The sequence below is a fragment of the Rhinopithecus bieti genome, unplaced genomic scaffold (genome assembly GCF_001698545.2).
Source record: "Rhinopithecus bieti isolate Rb0 unplaced genomic scaffold, ASM169854v2 scaffold_6935, whole genome shotgun sequence".
Lineage (NCBI taxonomy): Eukaryota > Metazoa > Chordata > Mammalia > Primates > Cercopithecidae > Rhinopithecus > Rhinopithecus bieti.
Genome location: NW_016805255.1, coordinates 537,913 through 556,635, shown reverse-complemented (window position 1 = coordinate 556,635; position 18,723 = coordinate 537,913). Strand labels below are relative to the sequence as shown.

The 18,723-nt window shown below is 42.1% G+C and overlaps 1 protein-coding gene across 1 annotated transcript in view; it reads left to right on the top strand.

The window, feature by feature from the left end:
- TMEM131 (transmembrane protein 131) overlaps positions 1-18,723 on the top strand; it is a 185,822-nt gene that overhangs the window by 103,488 nt on the left and 63,611 nt on the right. The window contains 5 exon segments of the mRNA XM_017871809.1: positions 490-640; positions 738-794; positions 1,985-2,022; positions 2,025-2,051; positions 15,719-15,827. Coding sequence (XP_017727298.1) covers positions 490-640; positions 738-794; positions 1,985-2,022; positions 2,025-2,051; positions 15,719-15,827 — 382 coding nt within the window.

The window sequence follows — 18,723 nt, the reverse complement described above, 5'->3', positions numbered from 1 at the left end:
CTTTGCATTGTTAGGTTTTCCAGGAAAGAGCAGTGTAAGCCCTGCTGGTTATCATTTATGGAGGTTCTTGTGGACTTCTAGAAAAGTATTTTCCTCTGATGGTGACATTTCTGTTGGTTAAATTTCAAGACTGAGTTATATACACAAACACCACGAACTAGAATGTTAAAAAATAACTGGTTTTGTAGATTAGTTTTACCTTTTAATGGGCCTTTTGTAACTGACAATTTGTTTTCAGATCATTTGACTTCTTTTACTTTGCCTACTTTTAATATCATATTTAATAGATTCACAGCAGCACATTTTTCACATTTTAAAGTTCTCCAGAAATGGAGTGTGTGTTACATATTGGTTTAATTAGCAATGCATTTTGTATTAATAGGTATATAAAATACTCATCTTTCAGTCAGTGTCATCCAGTTCAATAAACTGTGGTGGTTTTGCTCCATTACGAACGCTGTGCTACATTATGGTCTGTTAACTTGTCAGGAAATTCCTCCTTATGAAACCAAGGGAGTGATGAGAGCCAGTTTTTCATCTAGAGAAGCAGATAATCACACAGCCTTCATAAGAATAAAGACCAATGCTTCAGATAGCACAGAGTTTATCATTCTTCCTGTTGAGGTTGAAGTGACAACAGGTTAGTAGAAAACTGATGAAATCAAAAGTTGTTTTGTTTTCAGTGTAGCTTACTCTGGCAAAGTGAACAATAATTGTTGACTTTTCTTTTTTCCAAGCTCCTGGAATTTATTCCTCAACTGAAATGTTAGATTTTGGTACACTAAGAACACAAGGTAAAAAAATCTTTTAAAAGAGTCTTTATGGAGTTGTTGTTCTTTATTTTTTTAAATCCCTGTATTCAGTGCTCTACTATACTTTGTAATTCAGCTTTAACATTATTTCGCAGTGGGTTGCATGATCTTGTACAAATCTTTTCAGACTCAGTGCATTTACCAATTTATACCCCATTTCTCTGAGGGGTGGGTGGCATTGCTTACCAGGTTGGAAAACAAGGCCATGGGATAATTTAAGTCATCTAAATGGAAGATTGAGGCAGAAAGTAGTTTTCTAGTTTCTTAATCCAGTTGCTCATGGATTCAGTTATGCTCAATGTTGATTTTTACTTCTGGATTTTGTTTAGATGTGAGTTTATTAAATTACATTATGACAAAATGTTAAAAGCTTGTCACAGCTGTTCAGAAAATTCAAATTCTACAATTAAAACAACCAAGTAAAGAATTTTACTAAGGAAAACTAAGAGTACTTGTAATTTGGGATGTATATGGACTATATATATAATAAAATGTAGTTAAGATAAACCACATCTTTAAAAGTTAGATTTGCTTTTAATATATTTTTACATTGTAAATTGTTAATTTGCTTCATTATGTTTTGCTGAAAAGCTAAAAGATTAGTAATATCTGAGTTCACTAAAAAAATAATATTTTGGAGGCTGGGCATGATGGCTCATGCCTATAATCCCAGCACTTTGGGAGGTGGAGGCAGTCAGGTCACCTGAGGCCAGGAGTTCAAGACCAGACTGGCCAACATGATGAGACCGCATCTCTACTAAAAAAAAGTACAGAAGTCTGCTGGGCATGGTGGTACATGCCTGTAATCCCAGCTACTCAGGAGGCTGAGGTGGGAGGATCGTTTGAATGCTAGAGACTGAGGTTGCAGTCAGCCAAGAATGCGCCACTGTACTCCAGCCTTGGTGACAGAGCAAGATTCTGTCTCATTAAAAAAAAAAAAAAGTGTATATTTTGGGGTTTTCAAAAATCTGGTTTAAGAGGGAACAGTTCTTATAATACACAATGTCCTTATGAGTAAAGCAATTACCACCTAATGTTTCTTTTTATTAATGTTATTGTCATTGTATTTCACAAATTGATAGCTTCAATTTGATGTCTTACAAGGTAAAGATTCTAACTTGGTTTAAAACACATCTTTTTTAAGAAATATTTCTTTTCCTCAATTTTAACAGATCTACCGAAAAAGGTTTTAAACCTTCATTTAATTAAATTCGGGGAACAAAAGATGTACCAATAACAGTAAGTTTTACTTCTTTTCTTTTTTTCTAATTTATATATTCTTTGTTTTCAAATGTATTACAAAGTTAAAATAATTAAACCCTTACTCTAAAAGAATTCTATTTTGTGATGACCTGGTAACATTTTGGTTCTAAGTGTGATGTGAGAAACCAGTTCCGCCCCAGCCACCCAGATTTTAAGGATAAGAGAGAAATAGGCAGTCTTTTCAAAGTAAGTTTGAACCAAGTTCATGAGTTTCTTATACAGGCACAGTCATATAAAAGGCCTGTTCTGATAGATCCTAAAATCTGTGGGCCATGTGGAAAGAAAAACAGGTTATAAGGATTTTATCAGATTTGGTTGTTGGAGTTAAGGTATGGGCAGGAAAGAGGAAAAAGAGTCAGATGAATTGGGAAGAAAATAAGCAAAAAAAAAAATGTTGTAGGTAGTGGTAAAGTGCTGTTAACACTTGTCGCAGGCTTCCTAACTAGCAGTTACTGAACTGCCATAGACAGCATATTATGAACTATAAACTATAAACTCCCTCACACATATGTACCGAGTAAGTTACTTTTAGGCCATATAGTGGATTTGAGGTGCCGTTAGATCGCTTTAGGGAAAAAGGGGATATCTAAGTTTTGCCTTGGCCCACAACCTCTCTCTCTGATGAGGTCCCTAACATATATACATAGGGAATCATTATATAGGAAAATAGAACATTTTTACTATAATTTGTGCTGATACCAGAAACTCCTGTGAACTGATAAAATGAGATATAGATCATGTGGGCTTGAGATTTAAGGGACCTTTGTCCATCGATGGCCATACCCAGATTTTCTCACCAGCTGGTGGAGTAGACCAAAGAGAGAAGAATACACAAACCCCAGCGAGGAAGCAAGAGATGGTCTTCCCAGGTAACCACGTTCCGATGCACAGTGACCTTCCTCACCAGTGGGATCGGGGTGCAGGCAGCATCCTCATATCTGACCTAGCATTTCTCCCAATGTGATTTGGGGATTTGATGGAAAAGTACCTTTACTAAGCCCGAGCAAACCAGCTTAACTTTTTACATACAATGAATGGACTAAAATATCTTTTTCAATGAACATTTTATAGAAAAATGAAATTGGCAATTAACCCGAAGAATGTGAAGAACTAGTATTCAGTTCACTTATGACATGGCATTAAATAGGCCCCTGTTTGTCCTTTTTCTTATTTACTAAGGAGTTTTTGGATACATTGTAGGTGAACATTTTTCCTCTTACTGAGTCAGGCACTAGGCTGGTGCTGTTATGTAGTAAATGTATTACTTTAATACCTGTAAGGTGCAGTGGTCCTAGTTTTCTAAATAGGAAAACTGAGAGCTTTTTTTTTTTTCCTGGAAGTGACTTACACAACTATAAAAAATGCAAAAATAGGCCAGGCATGGTGGCCTCACACCTGTAATCCCAGCACTTTGGGAGGCTGAGGCGGGTGGATCACCTGAGGTCAGGAGTTCAAGACCGGCCTGGCCAACATGGCGAAACCCTGTCTCTACTAAAAATACAAAAATTAGCCAGGCATGGTGGCACGCGCCTGTAGTACCAGCTACTCAAGCTGAGGCAGGAGAATTGCCTGAACCTCAGAGGTGGAGGTTGCAGTGAGCCAAGATCGCGCAACTGTGTTCCAGCCTGGGTAACAGAGCAAGACTCTGTCTCAAAAAAAAAAAAAAGTAAAAGGTATATGAAACATGAAAGTATTATTATACAGTGCCACTTAGCAATCACATATTTATGAATGTATCATTTTAATTGCACAGTCAATATTTCTGTTAAAAACCTATATATATCTATTAATATAATACATCTGTACCTACCTATGTGTATCTTTTATAATATCCAAAGCCCAAACTCTGCCAGTGTTTTGGTGGTTTGCTATTTCCTCTTTCATTCACCCATTCAATAAACATTTAATGAGCATCAACTATATGCCAGCTGCTATGCTGACTGAGAATACAGCAGTGGATCAGACCACCGGAGTTCCCTACCCCATGGAGCTCACTGCTAATCAGGGCTTCCTGGAACTCTGGGAGATACTTAGATTTTATTCTAAGTGTAATGGGAAATTAGTATAGGATTTTAAACAGCAGAGTGATTTATCTGATTTATGTGTTGTAAAAGGTCACTGTAGCTACCTTGTGGAGAGTGAACTTACAGACATGGAAGGACAGAAAGCAAAGGAGACCACTTGGGATCTGATGGAGCGGTCAGCCTGAGAAATGATGGTGGCTTAGACGTCCCGCCTTATCAGCTGTGGGGCAAGCCCACCCACCGTGGAAACTGAGTTTTCTGAGCTCTTCTTAAGTTTTTTTCTGTGTGTTTCAGCATTTTCTGCATAATTCACCAGGCTTAGACTGATGGCTGTTTAGAAGGGTTCCTGCCTCCTTCTGTTTCACAAACATAGAATTTTTAGGATTTGCTAAGCAGTGCTAGAAGCTGGAGATTTTTTTTTTTTTTTTTTTAATGCCCCTTCAGGGAATTCATTCTCTTTCTAAATATGGGATTACTAAAGCAAGCAATTCCAAATATAAGTTTCTCACCTGCTAACAGACAGGATGCCCAGGTCCAAACTCTCCTAATATGTCTGTAATGCAACTTTGAGAAAATGGCTTTCTTCAGCATTTACAAAACATGAGTGCTATATAAATGATGGAATAAGTTTGCCTGAGATGTCTTCAGAGGAATGTTTGGATGAGGTTTCCCTTGGTAATGGACAAATTGGAATCCAAGTGGTCTCCTTTGCTTTCTGTCCTTCCATGTCTGTAAGCATATCAGCTTGACATATGCTTTAGTGAATTGGTACACACATTATTAGAAATACAATGTTAAATGCTGAAAGGTTATTTCCCTTGTTTGCTCAAGTGCTTTTATAAGCAATTTTAGAATGTTCCAGACCCTTGAATTTCACTTGAGGGTTACTGAGCTTTAGTTGGGTCTGAATGTTGTGAGAAAAGCCTAGAACTCTATTTAGAACATATGCAAGCTTGTGAGCTGCCTTTCCTGGGAAACTTGCAGTAGTGTTTCCACTTCTTGATTATCTGTGAGTCAGCAGTAGTCACTAATATAAAACAGGTTGTTTGTATAAGTATGCTTACTACAAGGTGATGATTGTGTGTTAGTTCTCATTTAAAGCCACACCAGAATGGGCCAGCTCCTTAAATGTTTTGTCTTGGGTTTGTTTGTTTGCTTTGTTTTTGTTTCCTTGGAAAATGGGTTTTAACAATTTGGGTTTCTTTTTACTGATAATGAGTGAACAATTCAGACCATTTATATAAAACATGAGTTTTCAGTTGAATATTTCTTTGTTATTACTGCAGCATATTTTAAGGTAGCAATACTAATGTAAAGTTTTTATCTGGTAAGAAAAATCTTAAAGTGGTGTGTTTCATATGAAAAAAATTCATCAGCTATTTTAAGTTCTTACTACTTACAGTGACTATATTTTAACAAACATCCTTGCTTAGCTATTTCTGGCTTGGTGGTGTACAGGCTGATAACACTCAAAAAATGTTGTGCTTGTTACTGATGAACTCCCACTTCTAGCCTTTAAGCATATTGAAAAATGGTCAGACCTTCATTGTATATCCAGAGTTAGTTCCTTCCGGTGGGTTCTTGGTCTCGCTGACTTAAAGAATGAAGCCATGTACCTTCACGGTGAGTGTTACAGCTCTTAAAGGTGGTGCGGACCCAAAGAGTGAGCAGCAGCAAGATTTATTGTGAAGAGTGAAAGAACAAGGTTTCCACAGTGTGGAAGGGGACCCAAGCAGGTTGCCTCTGCTGACTCAGGTGGCTAGCTTTTATTCCCTTATTTGGCCCCACCTGCGTCCTGCTGTTTGGTCCATTTTACAGAGCACTGATTGGTCCATTTGACAGAGTGCTGATTGGTCCATTTTACAGAGTACTGATTGGTGCATTTACAATCCTTTAGCTAGACAGTGTGCGCTGATTGGTGCGTTTTTGTGGAGTGCTGATTGGTGCATTTACAATCCTTTAGCTAGACACAGAGCACTGATTGGTGCATTTACAGTCCTCTAGACAGAAAAGGTCTCCAAGTCCCTACTCAATCCAGGAAGTCCATCTGTCTTCACCACTCAATCCCCCATCTAAATAGAACACATCAACTGCTGTTGGGAATTGGACAATGACCGTTCTAGCAACTTCCTGCTGGATAGGGGCAAAGAAGGGACCCTACAGTGGTAGTGTCCTCCAGAGGGGAACTCTCTAGGCCCGCCAAGGGGCCAGTGGGTCGATCCGGGGGTCCTCGGTAGAAGTTGTTATTTGAGCTCATTTGGGGTTCCATTTATAAGACCATCTGTAGCTTGATGGCCTCGATCCTAGAAGAAACACATTTGACAAGGAGGTTAAAAATACAGGGCCCAAAGCGAGTAATAGCAAGATGGCTGTCACAGGACCTAGAAAGGGGAGAAGCCATGTCACCTAACTCCAGAGGTTGGTATAAGAGTTTGAAAGGCATCATCTGATTTCAGAAGCCTTGTCCTGTAAACATGGGGCAGCATCTCATACTATCCCCAACTGCTTAGTGTAAAAAACACTCTTCCCCTAGGAAGTTACAAAGTCCTCCTTTCTCAGCAATGAGGAGGTCTAGGCCTCGGCGGTTTTCGAGAGTCACTGCTGCCAAAGAGTCTATTTGGGATTGTAGAGTAAGGATAGATTTTGTTACTTCTTGCAAACTGTCTGAGAAGTCCTTTGAGAGTTTTTGGTAGTAGGGTAATAAAATAGATAAACCTGCTATTCCGGTTCCTGTAGCGGTGGACATTTCTGTAAGTAGGGGTATTAGTTGTATGACCCTGCGCTGAGGGACTTGAGCTTTGAGGGGCACTGATTTCCATAAGATTAGAAGTTAGGATATTACATGTTACACTGTTAACTTTTAGCAAACTTTACTTTTATTGAAAGCCTTGTAAGATTGGGATTTAAAAAATTTTTTTGCTGTTAATAAAACCTCGTCCAGTCCATATTAACTTGGAATTGGTATAGATGGCTCCTTCCTAATTTTGTAAGTACTGTAAGGTTTGGCTGAGTGCAAACAGCTCGCAAGTTTGAGCGAACAATTATTAGGCAGTTTTTCTAACTGCTTCCACAAGAGTTCCCTTATCACTTACTGAATACCCATTGTGTCTTTTTCCCTTAATCGCTTGGGAGGAACCATCCATCTCCTGTCCTGAAGGGAGCTTCTCCTAGATCTGGTCTGACCTTTGTATGGTAATTGGTAAAGATTTAGATCTCCTGTTAGGAAGCCTGCTGGTTTAAGGATTTTTGATAGGAAGGCTGCGGGTTGTCAGTGGCCTCAGTGCTTTTGTGGTACGTCCTTACTTACATGGACAACAAGGTGGTGTTGGAGTGTTACAGGGTTACAGAGAAGACCTTCAATTATCAATTGTAGGTTTTAAATTTACCTTGGCTTTTAAAGGAATGCGGTTCACTTTCTTCTTTACTACTCCATTTCTTTTTCTTTCTCTTTGACTTCTTTTTTGTCTCTCTCTCTTACTCCTTCTGACTTCCTCTTTGTCTGTCTCTTCCTCTCTCTCTTTTTGTCTCTTTCTTTCTCTCTGACTCCTTCTTTGTCTCTGTCTCTTCCTCTCTCTCTTCCTCTCTCTCTCTGATTTTCTGTCTCTCTCTTTACTTTCTGCTGGTCTTTCCATGCCTCTGCCAGCCACTTATGCTACTGTTCTGCCCTCTCCCCCCCCCTTTTGATGGCTTCAGCAGTGTGAGACTGCCGCCTCTTTGGGTTTTTGTATTGTGTGTAGTAACTCTATAATTTCCTTGTGGTGTTTAATGGGGGTTCCCCCAAAGGTTAGGAATTCCCTTTCTTTCCATATTGCAGCATGGGCATGTAGGATTAGATAAGCATACTTGCTATCTGTATACACATTTATTCTTTTTCCCTTCCCCGGTTTTAAGGCTCTGGTAAGTGCCACTAGTTCTGCTAACTGGGCACTGGTTCCTGGGGGAAGAGGCTTACTTTCAAGTAAGGTTGCATCGCTATGGCATAACCTGCCCTTCATATCCAATTTTCCACAAATGAACTTCCATTGATGTATAGGTTAAGGTCAGGATTAGCTAAGGAGACTTCTAAGAGACCATCTCGGGTGGCATAAGTCTGGACTAGAATTTGTTGGCACTCACTCTCAATTGGTTCCCCATCCTCTGGGAGAAAAGTGGCAGGTTGAGGGCCACACACGTACGTATTTGAAGCACCGGTCCCTCAAGGAGTAGCGCCTGCTATCTAGGCAGTTGTCTTTGATAGCCATAAACCTCCTTTGGCACCTAGTATGCCATTTATATCATGAGTAGTCCAGACAGTGAGATCCTTTCCTTGTATTATTTTGATAGCCTCTGACACTAAGACAGCCACTGCCACAACTACCCTTAAGCAGTGAGGCCAGTCTTTTGCTACTACATCAGTTTTCTTACTTAGGTGTGCCACTGGTTATGGGGTTTTCCCGCGAGTCTGAGTAAGGACTCCAAGAGCTATCCCTGCTCTCTCTGTGACATATAAAGAGAAGTTTTGTTCTGTGAGAAGGCTTAAAGCTGGAGCTTGTACTAGGGCCTGCTTTAAGGTTTTGAAGGCGGTTTCTGCCCCTGGTTCCCATTGTACTAGATGAGTATTTGCCCTCTGAGTCTCCTTGATTAGCGTATAGAGTGGCCTAGCCATCTCGCTGTATCCGGGGATCCATAGTTGGCAAAAGCCGGTGATTCCAAGGAACCCCCATAACTGTTTTAATTTCTTAGGGCGAGGATAAGCCAGTATAGACTGTATTCGATCCCTGCTGAGGGCCCTGGTCCCTATGGCTAAGATTAGGCCTAGATATTTGACCTGCTCTAGGCAGAGCTGGACCTTCGACCTAGACGCCTTGTACACTTGATTAGCTAGAAAGTTCAAGAGATCTAGAGTAGCCTGCTGGCATGAGGCTTCCAAACTGGTAGCCAAAAGCAAATCATCCACATACTGAAGGACCAGAGTGCCTGGACTTGAGAAGTGGCCTAGATCTTGGGCCAGTGCCTGACCAAACAGATGAGGGCCATCCCTAAACCCGTGGGGCAAGACCATCCACAAAGTTGGGACATGTGGTCTGTGGGATCCTCAAAGGCAAAGAGAAACTGGGAGTCAGAGTACAGGGGAATACAGAAGACGGCATCCTTGAGGTCCAGAACCGTGAACCATTCTGCTTCCTCTGGTATTTGAGAGAGCAGGATGTAGGGGTTTGGTACAGCTGGATATAGAGGAACTACTGCCTCATTGATGAGTCTAAGATCTTGCACTAGTCTCCACTGACCATTTGGTTTTTGTACTCCTAGAATTGGGGTGTTGCGGGGACAGCTGCATTTCCTTACTAAGCCTCGAGCTTTTACATGTTTAATAATATCCTATAATCCTTTATGAGCTTCAGGCCTTAAGGGATATTGCCTTTGATAAGGAAAAGTCATGGGGTCTTTCAGCCTGATTTGGACTGGGCGGGCATTTTTTGCCTTTCGAAATTGTCCTTCCAGTGCCCAGACTTCAGGGGTGATTCCCTCCTCAAGTAGGGGACAACACATTGGTAACTTGTTCCCCATATTCATGTAGATAGTAGCTCCAGTTGTGGCTAATATATCCCTCCCTAATAAGGGTGTGAGACTTTCAGGTATAACAAGAAAGACATGTGAAAAGAGCAAAGTCTCCCAATTACAACTGAGGAGGTGGGAGAAATACCTGGTTACAGGCCGTCCCAGGATTCCTTGGATGGTAACAGACCTTGAGGACAGTCGTCCAGGACAGGAGATTAACACTGAGAAGGTCGCGCCAGTGTCCAGGAGAAAGTCAATTTCCTGGCCCTCAATGGTTAAACGTACCCAGGGCTCAGTGAGGGTGATGGCATGAGCTAGCGCTTGCCCCAGGCTTGCCTCAGTCCTGTTGTTGGATCATCTGGTTGGGGACTTCTGGCCCAGAGAAACTTTGCCCTCTGGGGCAGTGTGCCTTCCAGTGATTGCCTCGGCATAGTGGACATGGGTGAGGGAGTGGCTTGTTTCTCGTTGGACAATCTTTTTTGAAGGGTCCTTGTAAACCACACTGATAACAAGCCCTACCAGGTGATTGGCCTGCTCCAGTTTCTGTCCTCTCTGAACCACCAAGGTTTGTTTGTCTGAGGGGCATGACTAAGGCTGCTGCTGCCTTTCTCTGAGCTCGCTTTTCCTTTGGGGCCTGTTCCTCTCGGTCCCTATTGTAGAACACCGAGGTTGCCAGGTTTAATAATGCCTCCAGATTTTGTTCAGGGCCCAGGGCTCGCTTTTGGAGTTTTCTTCTGATATCTGCGGCTGATTGGGTAATAAACTTATCTTTTAGGATCAGTTGACCTTCAAGGGAGTCAGATTACAGGGGAGTATATTTCCTTAAGGCCTCCCGTAGCTGCTCAAGGAAGGCAGAAGGATTTTCTTCCTTTCCCTGAGTTATGGTGGATATCATTGAATAATTCATGGGCTTTTTCCTAATTCTCCTTAAACCTTTTAGAACACAGGTCAGATGTTTACAACTCCAGTCCCCATGATCTGAGTCTAGATCCCAGTGGGGATCCATACTGGGGACGGTTTGGTGACCCGTAGGGAATTTGTCCCTTTCTTCGGCTGTCATTCTGTCATTTACTTGGCTAAGATACCCGGTATCTCCAAACTCTTGGGCTGCAGCTAAAGCCACATTTTTTTCATTAAAGGCCAGGGTTTGATCTGACAATAGCATGACATCTGTCCAAGTGAGATCAAAGGTTTGCCCTAGACCCTGTAGGACATCTACATACCTATCAGGGTCATCTGAAAGCTTACCCAGGTCTGCCTTGATCTGCTTTAAATCAGAGAGGGAGAAGGGGACCTGTACCCAGGTGGGGCCAAATTCCCCTCCCCCTACAACGTGAAGGAGACATAACTGATAGCCTGGGGGGGTTTGTGGTCCTTTGGAGATTTCTTTGCTTGTTTCCTTCTGGGTGGGGGAGATTAGAGGAGGCTCACCATTAATAGGAGGGAACTGTAGGAAGCTAGGATATGGAGGTCAGCTGAGAGGGCCTCCTGCAGGATGTAAATTGCAAACTTTGCATAGTTGTGGCTTCTCCCTCAATGAAAAGAAAGCTTGGACATAAGGTATTTCACTCCACTTGCCTTCCCTCATACAGAAAAGGTCAAGCTGCAGGATACTATTGTAATTTATACTTCACTCAGGTGGCCATTTTTCCCCATCAGAGAGAGAATATTGGGGCCAGGCCGTAGTGCAGAAAAAAATGAGCCACCTCTTTTTCAGGGTTTGCGGGTCAAATTGGTCCCAGTGGCTTAGGATGCATTTCAAGGGTGAGCCTGTTGATGCCTGTTTCCCATCTGAAAGACAAAACCGCCCATGGTTTTGGTTTGTTTGTTTTCCCCCAGCGCAAGAACCCGCAGCGGTCCCTGGACCCTGCTGATCGGAATAGTTACGCTCACCGACACAGCAGCAGAAACACTAGTTTTCCTCCTAGACCACAAGGAGGACCAAGGAAGGTCAGATTTACTGGCACTTAATGACGCATTGTTGACCGGCACCCTTGCATGTCCTCCTAGACCACAGAGAGAACTGAGAAAAATTGATTTAGTGGCCCTTACGGATGCATTTTCGAAAACCTGTTAGAGTTCTAAGCATTCTCCTGTTAGTGTTGGGACTTTACCCTTGTCCTATAAAGATGTTATGCTCCAAAAATGAAGTGGAGGGCCATACCCGGAGTGAGGGAAGGGATCCCCAGGGTTGGAAGAGTGACGCCTTTTATCATCACTTCTCATCATACGAATAGGAAGGATATCGTTTCTGAGGCTCCCCCTATCCTGGCTTCAGGAATAGCTTTTGTTAGGCCTGCTAGTCTGAGGAGGGATCCTAAAATTCCAGGTAGTCCCCCCACCCCCAGCGGGGCTTTGGGCAAAAATTATGTCTTTCTGATTGGTGAGTCCAGGTGCCTAAAGGAGGGAATAGAGTCCTGGAGTTTATACTAGAAATCATTCTTACAGGAGAAACTAGAAAACGAGAGACAGGGAGTGGTTTTTAGAAGTGGGACTAGCCTCGGAGAAGAGAGGCGAGAGGAAGTTTGTCTGACAGGTATTAGGACCCAGAGGGCAAGGGTCAGGATAGATGGGTGAGTCTCGCTTGGGCGACGTAACTCTGAGAGTTCCGCTCATGGCCGCAGTCAGCCAACTTTTTGTCGGGATCCCGGAGCTGACTGACTTTGCTCTCTGTCGACCCTCAGGCCAGCCCAGAAGTACAGGAAAAGCGGAAGCTAGTTTCAGGCAAACCAACGCTCCCAACTCCAAAGAGTCGGGGGTTCTTAGCCCTTTCCCAGAAAACCTGACACCCGTGTCTTTAGTCCAGTGGCTGTGTTAGTTGCTTTTAACTGGCCAACTGGTGCCCAGTTTTTAGCCCCCAGTATTTATCACTATTTAGTGATAGTCCCTTCGTGGTCACCAAAATGTGTCCCATCTGGGTCACCAAAATGTGTCCAGAATTTATTCATTCCGGTGGACTCATGGTCTTCCTGACTTCAGGAGTGAAGCCGCAGACCTTCGTGGTGAGTGTTCCAGCTCATAAAGGTAGCGCAGACCCAAGGAGTGAGCAGCAGCAAGGTTCATTGGAAAGAGTGAAAGAACAAAGCTTCCACAGCATGGAAGGGGACCCAAGCAGGTTGCCTCTGCTGGCTGGGGTGTCCAGCTTTTGTTCCTTTTTTTGGCCCTGCGCATGTCCTGCTGATTGGTCCATTTTACAAAGCACTGATTGGTGCATTTTTACAGAGTGCTGATTGGTGCATTTACAGTCCTTTAGCTAGACACAGTTCTGACTGGTGCATTTACAATCCTCTAGCTAGACAGGAAAGTTCTCCAAGTCCCCACTTGGCCCAGGAAGTCCAGCTGGCTTCACCTCTCAATTGTTGCTGGACCATATTCAGCAGAGCAAGTGAGGAACTTCAGGAGCCATATCTGTGAAAGTCCTCTGCAAACTACAGTTCCATGTGATCACCTCTAATAGAGCCTGGCCTCAAGATAAAAGTGGCTCATTTGTGGGGGGAAAAAACCAAGATTAACCGACTCACAAAATATTGTAGATGATTAGATCTCAGAAAATAACCCATCCCCTTAGGATTTGCCGTGTGTGTGTGTGTGTGTGTGTGTGTGTGTGTGTGTGTGTGTGTGTGAGAGAAGGAGTCTCGCTCTGTCACCCAGGCTGGAGTGCAGTGGCCCAGTCTTGGCTCACTGCAATATCTGCCTCTGGGTTCAAGTAGTTCTCTGTCTCAGCCTCCCGAGTAGCTGGGATTACAGACACCCACCACCACGCCCAGCTAATTTTTGTATTTTTAGTAGAGACAAGGTTTCACCATCTTGGCCAGGCTGGTCTTGAACTCCTGACCTCGTGATCCACATGCCTTGGCCTCCCAACGTGCTGGGACGACAGGTGTGAGCCACCATGCCCAGCCAGGATTTCTTTTTACAGGTGAGAGAAATGAGCCCCGGAGAAGACGGGCAGCTGACTCAAGCTCACATCTCTCTAGTTAAACATCCTTTTGTTGCATAAAGTGATGCCCCTGGATTGTCACATACACTTCTGTACTGATTTCCTGTCTTTGGAAAAAGTATTAGCCTGGTAACATAGTATGGTGTAACCAAGTGGAACTTTTCCCAGTCTGTCCTACAGTTCAAACTCTGCTTTGTTTTATTATTAAAAACACACACATCTTTCAGTGAATGAAGAAATTTATATTTTAAATGTTGCTAATAATGGCAAGCTTATTGATAAGTAAAAGTATTCTATGAACAAATCATTCCCAGCCCAAGCTAGAGATCCAAAAGCAATTGAGGAGTTCTTGAAGAAGAAAAAGGGAGAAAGTTAAAAAGAGTTAAAATGCCAAGAGAGCCTGAGGCCCCAGAACCATCCTTAGGGCCTTAATTTCAGACCCTGTGAACACTTGCTGACAGCCCAGGACTGGCCCACCAATGGAAAGGGAGCTGCTCCAGCAGTATCTTTGATCATTATCATATAATCCGATTCATACCCTGTGATCCCACACACAAGGCCAAGGATAGTTTTCTCTCTTCATGCTCTTCTCAGGTGCTTATTGCACCTTCCAGAGACTGCCCTTTGATGTTCCGGTGAGGCAGATTTCACCTTTATAAATGGGCTGAAAGAGCAGGCAGGGATCCAAGGGATCCAGGGGGAAGAACACAGTGACTTGCTGGATCGACCGTGCCCCTGTTCAGGGGCTTGCCTGGTAAGTTTCACAGAAAAGGACAATGTTCTTTTCTTCAGGAAATGGCAGGCTCTGACAAGTTTATAAAGCCCTTCAAAATTCAACAAGCACAATCCATGAGGGTTCAGATTCAAAGTAATTATAAAGGAAGATTATTTTTTAATCAAGAGTTGTATTCAGTACCAGGATTTTGTGATACATGTTTGTGCAACAGGATGTCACACGAAGGCCCCGCACCCACCCAGGAATTCTTGTTTCAGTCCTACCTGTTGATGCCTAGCTATTGAAACATCAGTATTGCAAATTTCATTAGTAAAACAGAGAAGGAGGTTGGAATCTTTTAAGTCCCTTCCAACTGAAAGGGCTTTGTGTCAGTGAGGAAATAAAAAACAACTGTACCTTAAAATGTATTTTTAAAAAGCGTGCTCTCCAAGTACGAGCTTTTCCTGTTTGTTGTTATTTAAGCATTCTGACTTCCAAGCTGAGCATCCCTGTGGTCTGTCTCTGTGCTCAATGCCATAACCAGCAATATAGCCCTCTCCCTGGACAGCAGCACGCCTCACTCGGAGAGCCGTGTCTAGAGAGAAAGAGAAAATGCCATTAGAAAGGAAATCTGCAGAACTACCTTGGCACTGAGACACCAGCTCCCAAGTTCATATTTATTCTTCACCATCGTGTGGTTCAGATATTTCCTCAGTATTGTGAATTTCTTTAAGAGGGATCCATAAGTCTTTTCGATGTCACCTCCTCTGGTGTATGAATTAGTCATTCATTTGGAAAATAAGTACCTTTTTTTTTTTTTGAGACGGAGTCTCGCTCTGTCGCCCGGGCTGGAGTGCAGTGGCTGGATCTCAGCTCACTGCAAGCTCCACCTCCCGGGTTCACGCCATTCTCCTGCCTCGGCCTCCCGAGTAGCTGGGACTACAGGCGCCCGCCACCTCGCCCGGCTAGTTTTTTGTATTTTTTAGTAGAGACGGGGTTTCACTGTGTTAGCCAGGATGGTCTCGATCTGCTGACCTCGTGATCCGCCCGTCTCGGCCTCCCGAAGTGCTGGGATTACAGGCTTGAGCCACCGCGCCCGGCAAGTACCTTTTTAAAATGTTTTATGTACTCACACCCAATGTAATAGTTGGTCTTCAGATTCTTACACTTACAAATGTGTCATGTTTGTTCTCCTCTGGTCATTTTCTTTTATAAAGATATTCTGATGAAATTAATTTGAAGTTTTTCCAGTGTGGCCTACTCCATTTAAAGGGACAACATAAGTTAAACTTTTCAAATTTAGAGTCCACTTTACTTTTCCAGTACACATTCCAGTATACTCCTGTATACTTTCCAGTGTAAGTATCAGGCACCTGAACCATTAGACTGAAATAATGCCATGTATGTATTTTTGTTCTCTTTGCAGAGTGTTCGACCTACACCACAAAATGATGCTATAACGGTACACTTTAAACCAATTACATTAAAAGCATCAGAAAGTAAATACACCAAGGTTGCGAGCATTAGTTTTGATGGCAAGTATTCACCTTTTTCTCTCTGATAGAGTGCTGTTACTTTGGTAAACTAGAAAGCATCTGTATTGACATCTTAATATAGAAATCCGGATTGTTTTACCATCAGGATTTATATTACTGCTTAGGTTGATTTTTTTTTTCCCCCGTGTAAACCATCGTGAACTCTTATTTGACTGATTCATGAGAGAAGATACCACAACTGTATAAAGCTAAATCAGTATTAGTAATAGAAAAACACTAGCAAATACATTAGGATTGGAATCATTTCCATAATCTGGGCTAGCCTTTTAAACATGTATCTGTTGTAATTCATCTTAATTATGAAGTTATGATGTATTTGAAGTTCAGAAGCATGTTTGAATTTGAGAGCAAAAATAAAAAGTATTATTTGTAACATTTTCATATATTGGCTTTTATAGGCAAAGCAGGTGGCCCTACTTAAGCTAAAATAATAGAACTGTCCAGTTAGCTATTACTTCTAACGTGTATAGTATATATTTTGATACTTGAAGTGTTAAGTCACTCCAGACTAGACCATTTTTATACATGTTTTTATTCAGTTTTGCCTACTTTCATGGAACATTCATTAAATTTGCTGCCACAACATTTTTAAAATAATGACGTAATGGCTGCTTAACCATATAGATAATTAAATGAGAACTGAACCTCTGAACAGGGCTTTTTTCATAGGCGCCCATGCAAGTGAGTAGCTGCTATAGAGCTTCAGCTTTGGCTTTATGACAAAGCCATCTCTGCTTAGAGTCCGCATGGTAAAGCTCAGCTCCTCATCGGATGAGAGTATTTTGGTCAATGAATGTAGGCAGACACTGGCACACTTCGTACGGTGTTCGTGAGCGCATCTGTGCCTGCTGCTCACTGTGGAGAGTTCTGGGGAGGGTCTGGAGCAGCTGCGCAGGTGGGGCTGGCCTCAGGGTTCATCCTGTGAGCTCAGTGAGGACTCCCAAGAAAAAAAAAATCACATAGGCAGCATACTTCATGATACAGTTGTCAAGAAATAGTATTATAGAAGGCATTAATGCCACAGTTATTTCTACATTTGCGGTAGTGTCCTCTATGCTGCTGAGAGACCACATTCATGTCTACCCGTGTCAGTATCACCAGGTACATTGTCTTCCCTTACAGAGGAGAAAGAGGCTAATAGTCATTCCTGACCCCTGAGAACATTTAGGACCCACCCTACACAGACATGCCGGAAAGTTCTCCACATGCTCTGCAAGGGTGAAGAGCTACTCTTCTCTAGCTCCTGTATTGACCACCCAGTGAATGTTTTCCCTCCTCGAGATAAATGCAATGACATTAGTGTTGGTTCTTTTGAGATCATGGGCTCTAAGATCATTGTTTCTTAAAGAAATATGTAAAATTAAATATAACAGCAAAGGGAAAGCATGTTTAAGAGCCAATGCTACGTTTCTTAGAAGTGGGTTTTTAATAGCATGTGAAAATCCCCCCACCATTTACTTCTCCCACCACCATGGTGGATTCCCACACAAAACACCTCTGAGATTGCTGTGAAAATCAGTCAGGAAGTGTGTTCTGCTTTTAACATTGTTAGAATGCACTTTATATATGTATTAACTCTACAGTGTTCACTTATCAAGCATCTTTCTCATCAAAAGTCATTCTTTATGATTTTCAACTGAATTTTCGTGAGCTTTTTGACCACTTTATTTGCTCTGTATGATACAATGTCATGAAATGCTTAAATGTGGCCCTTGTAATCAGTCTTACATCAGAACAAATAGTGAAAAATTGGAAGCATCCAGAGGTGGCTAACCAGCAAGCAGAGAAGAAATTAGAGGCCGAATGGGAATTTTTAAAATGGAAAGTCTATGTCTGCACATAGTCAAACACTACACGTCATACCATTTCCTTGTTCTTTTTTGTCATAAGGTTGGACGACATACATTTGTGGAACTCACATATGAATTCTGCACATACATGGAAGTGTTCCTAAAGTACTTTAAGAGGATAAACATAAACAGCTTCTTTATTTGCTTTGAAAAGAACCATCTAATGGGTGCCTAGATTGGACCCAACTGAATCCATTTCTGTAATTCCAGATGTGATTATTTATTTGTTTATTTATTTTAATTTTTATTTTTTTGAGACGGAGTCTCACTCTGTCACCCACGCTCAAGTGAAGTGGTATAGTCTCAGCTCACCACAGCCTCTGCCTCCCAGGCTCAAGCGATTCTCCTGCCTCAGCCTCCCAAGTAGCTGCGATTACNCCGTCTCGGCCTCCCGAAGTGCTGGGATTACAGGCTTGAGCCACCGCGCCCGGCAAGTACCTTTTAAAATGTTTTATGTACTCACACCCAATGTAATAGTTGGTCTTCAGATTCTTACACTTACAAATGTGTCATGTTTGTTCTCCTCTGGTCATTTTCTTTTATAAAGATATTCTGATGAAATTAATTTGAAGTTTTCCAGTGTGGCCTACTCCATTTAAAGGGACAACATAAGTTAAACTTTTCAAATTTAGAGTCCACTTTACTTTTCCAGTACACATTCCAGTATACTCCTGTATACTTTCCAGTGTAAGTATCAGGCACCTGAACCATTAGACTGAAATAATGCCATGTATGTATTTTGTTCTCTTTGCAGAGTGTTCGACCTACACCACAAAATGATGCTATAACGGTACACTTTAAACCAATTACATTAAAAGCATCAGAAAGTAAATACACCAAGGTTGCGAGCATTAGTTTTGATGGCAAGTATTCACCTTTTCTCTCTGATAGAGTGCTGTTACTTTGGTAAACTAGAAAGCATCTGTATTGACATCTTAATATAGAAATCCGGATTGTTTTACCATCAGGATTTATATTACTGCTTAGGTTGATTTTTTTTTTCCCCGTGTAAACCATCGTGAACT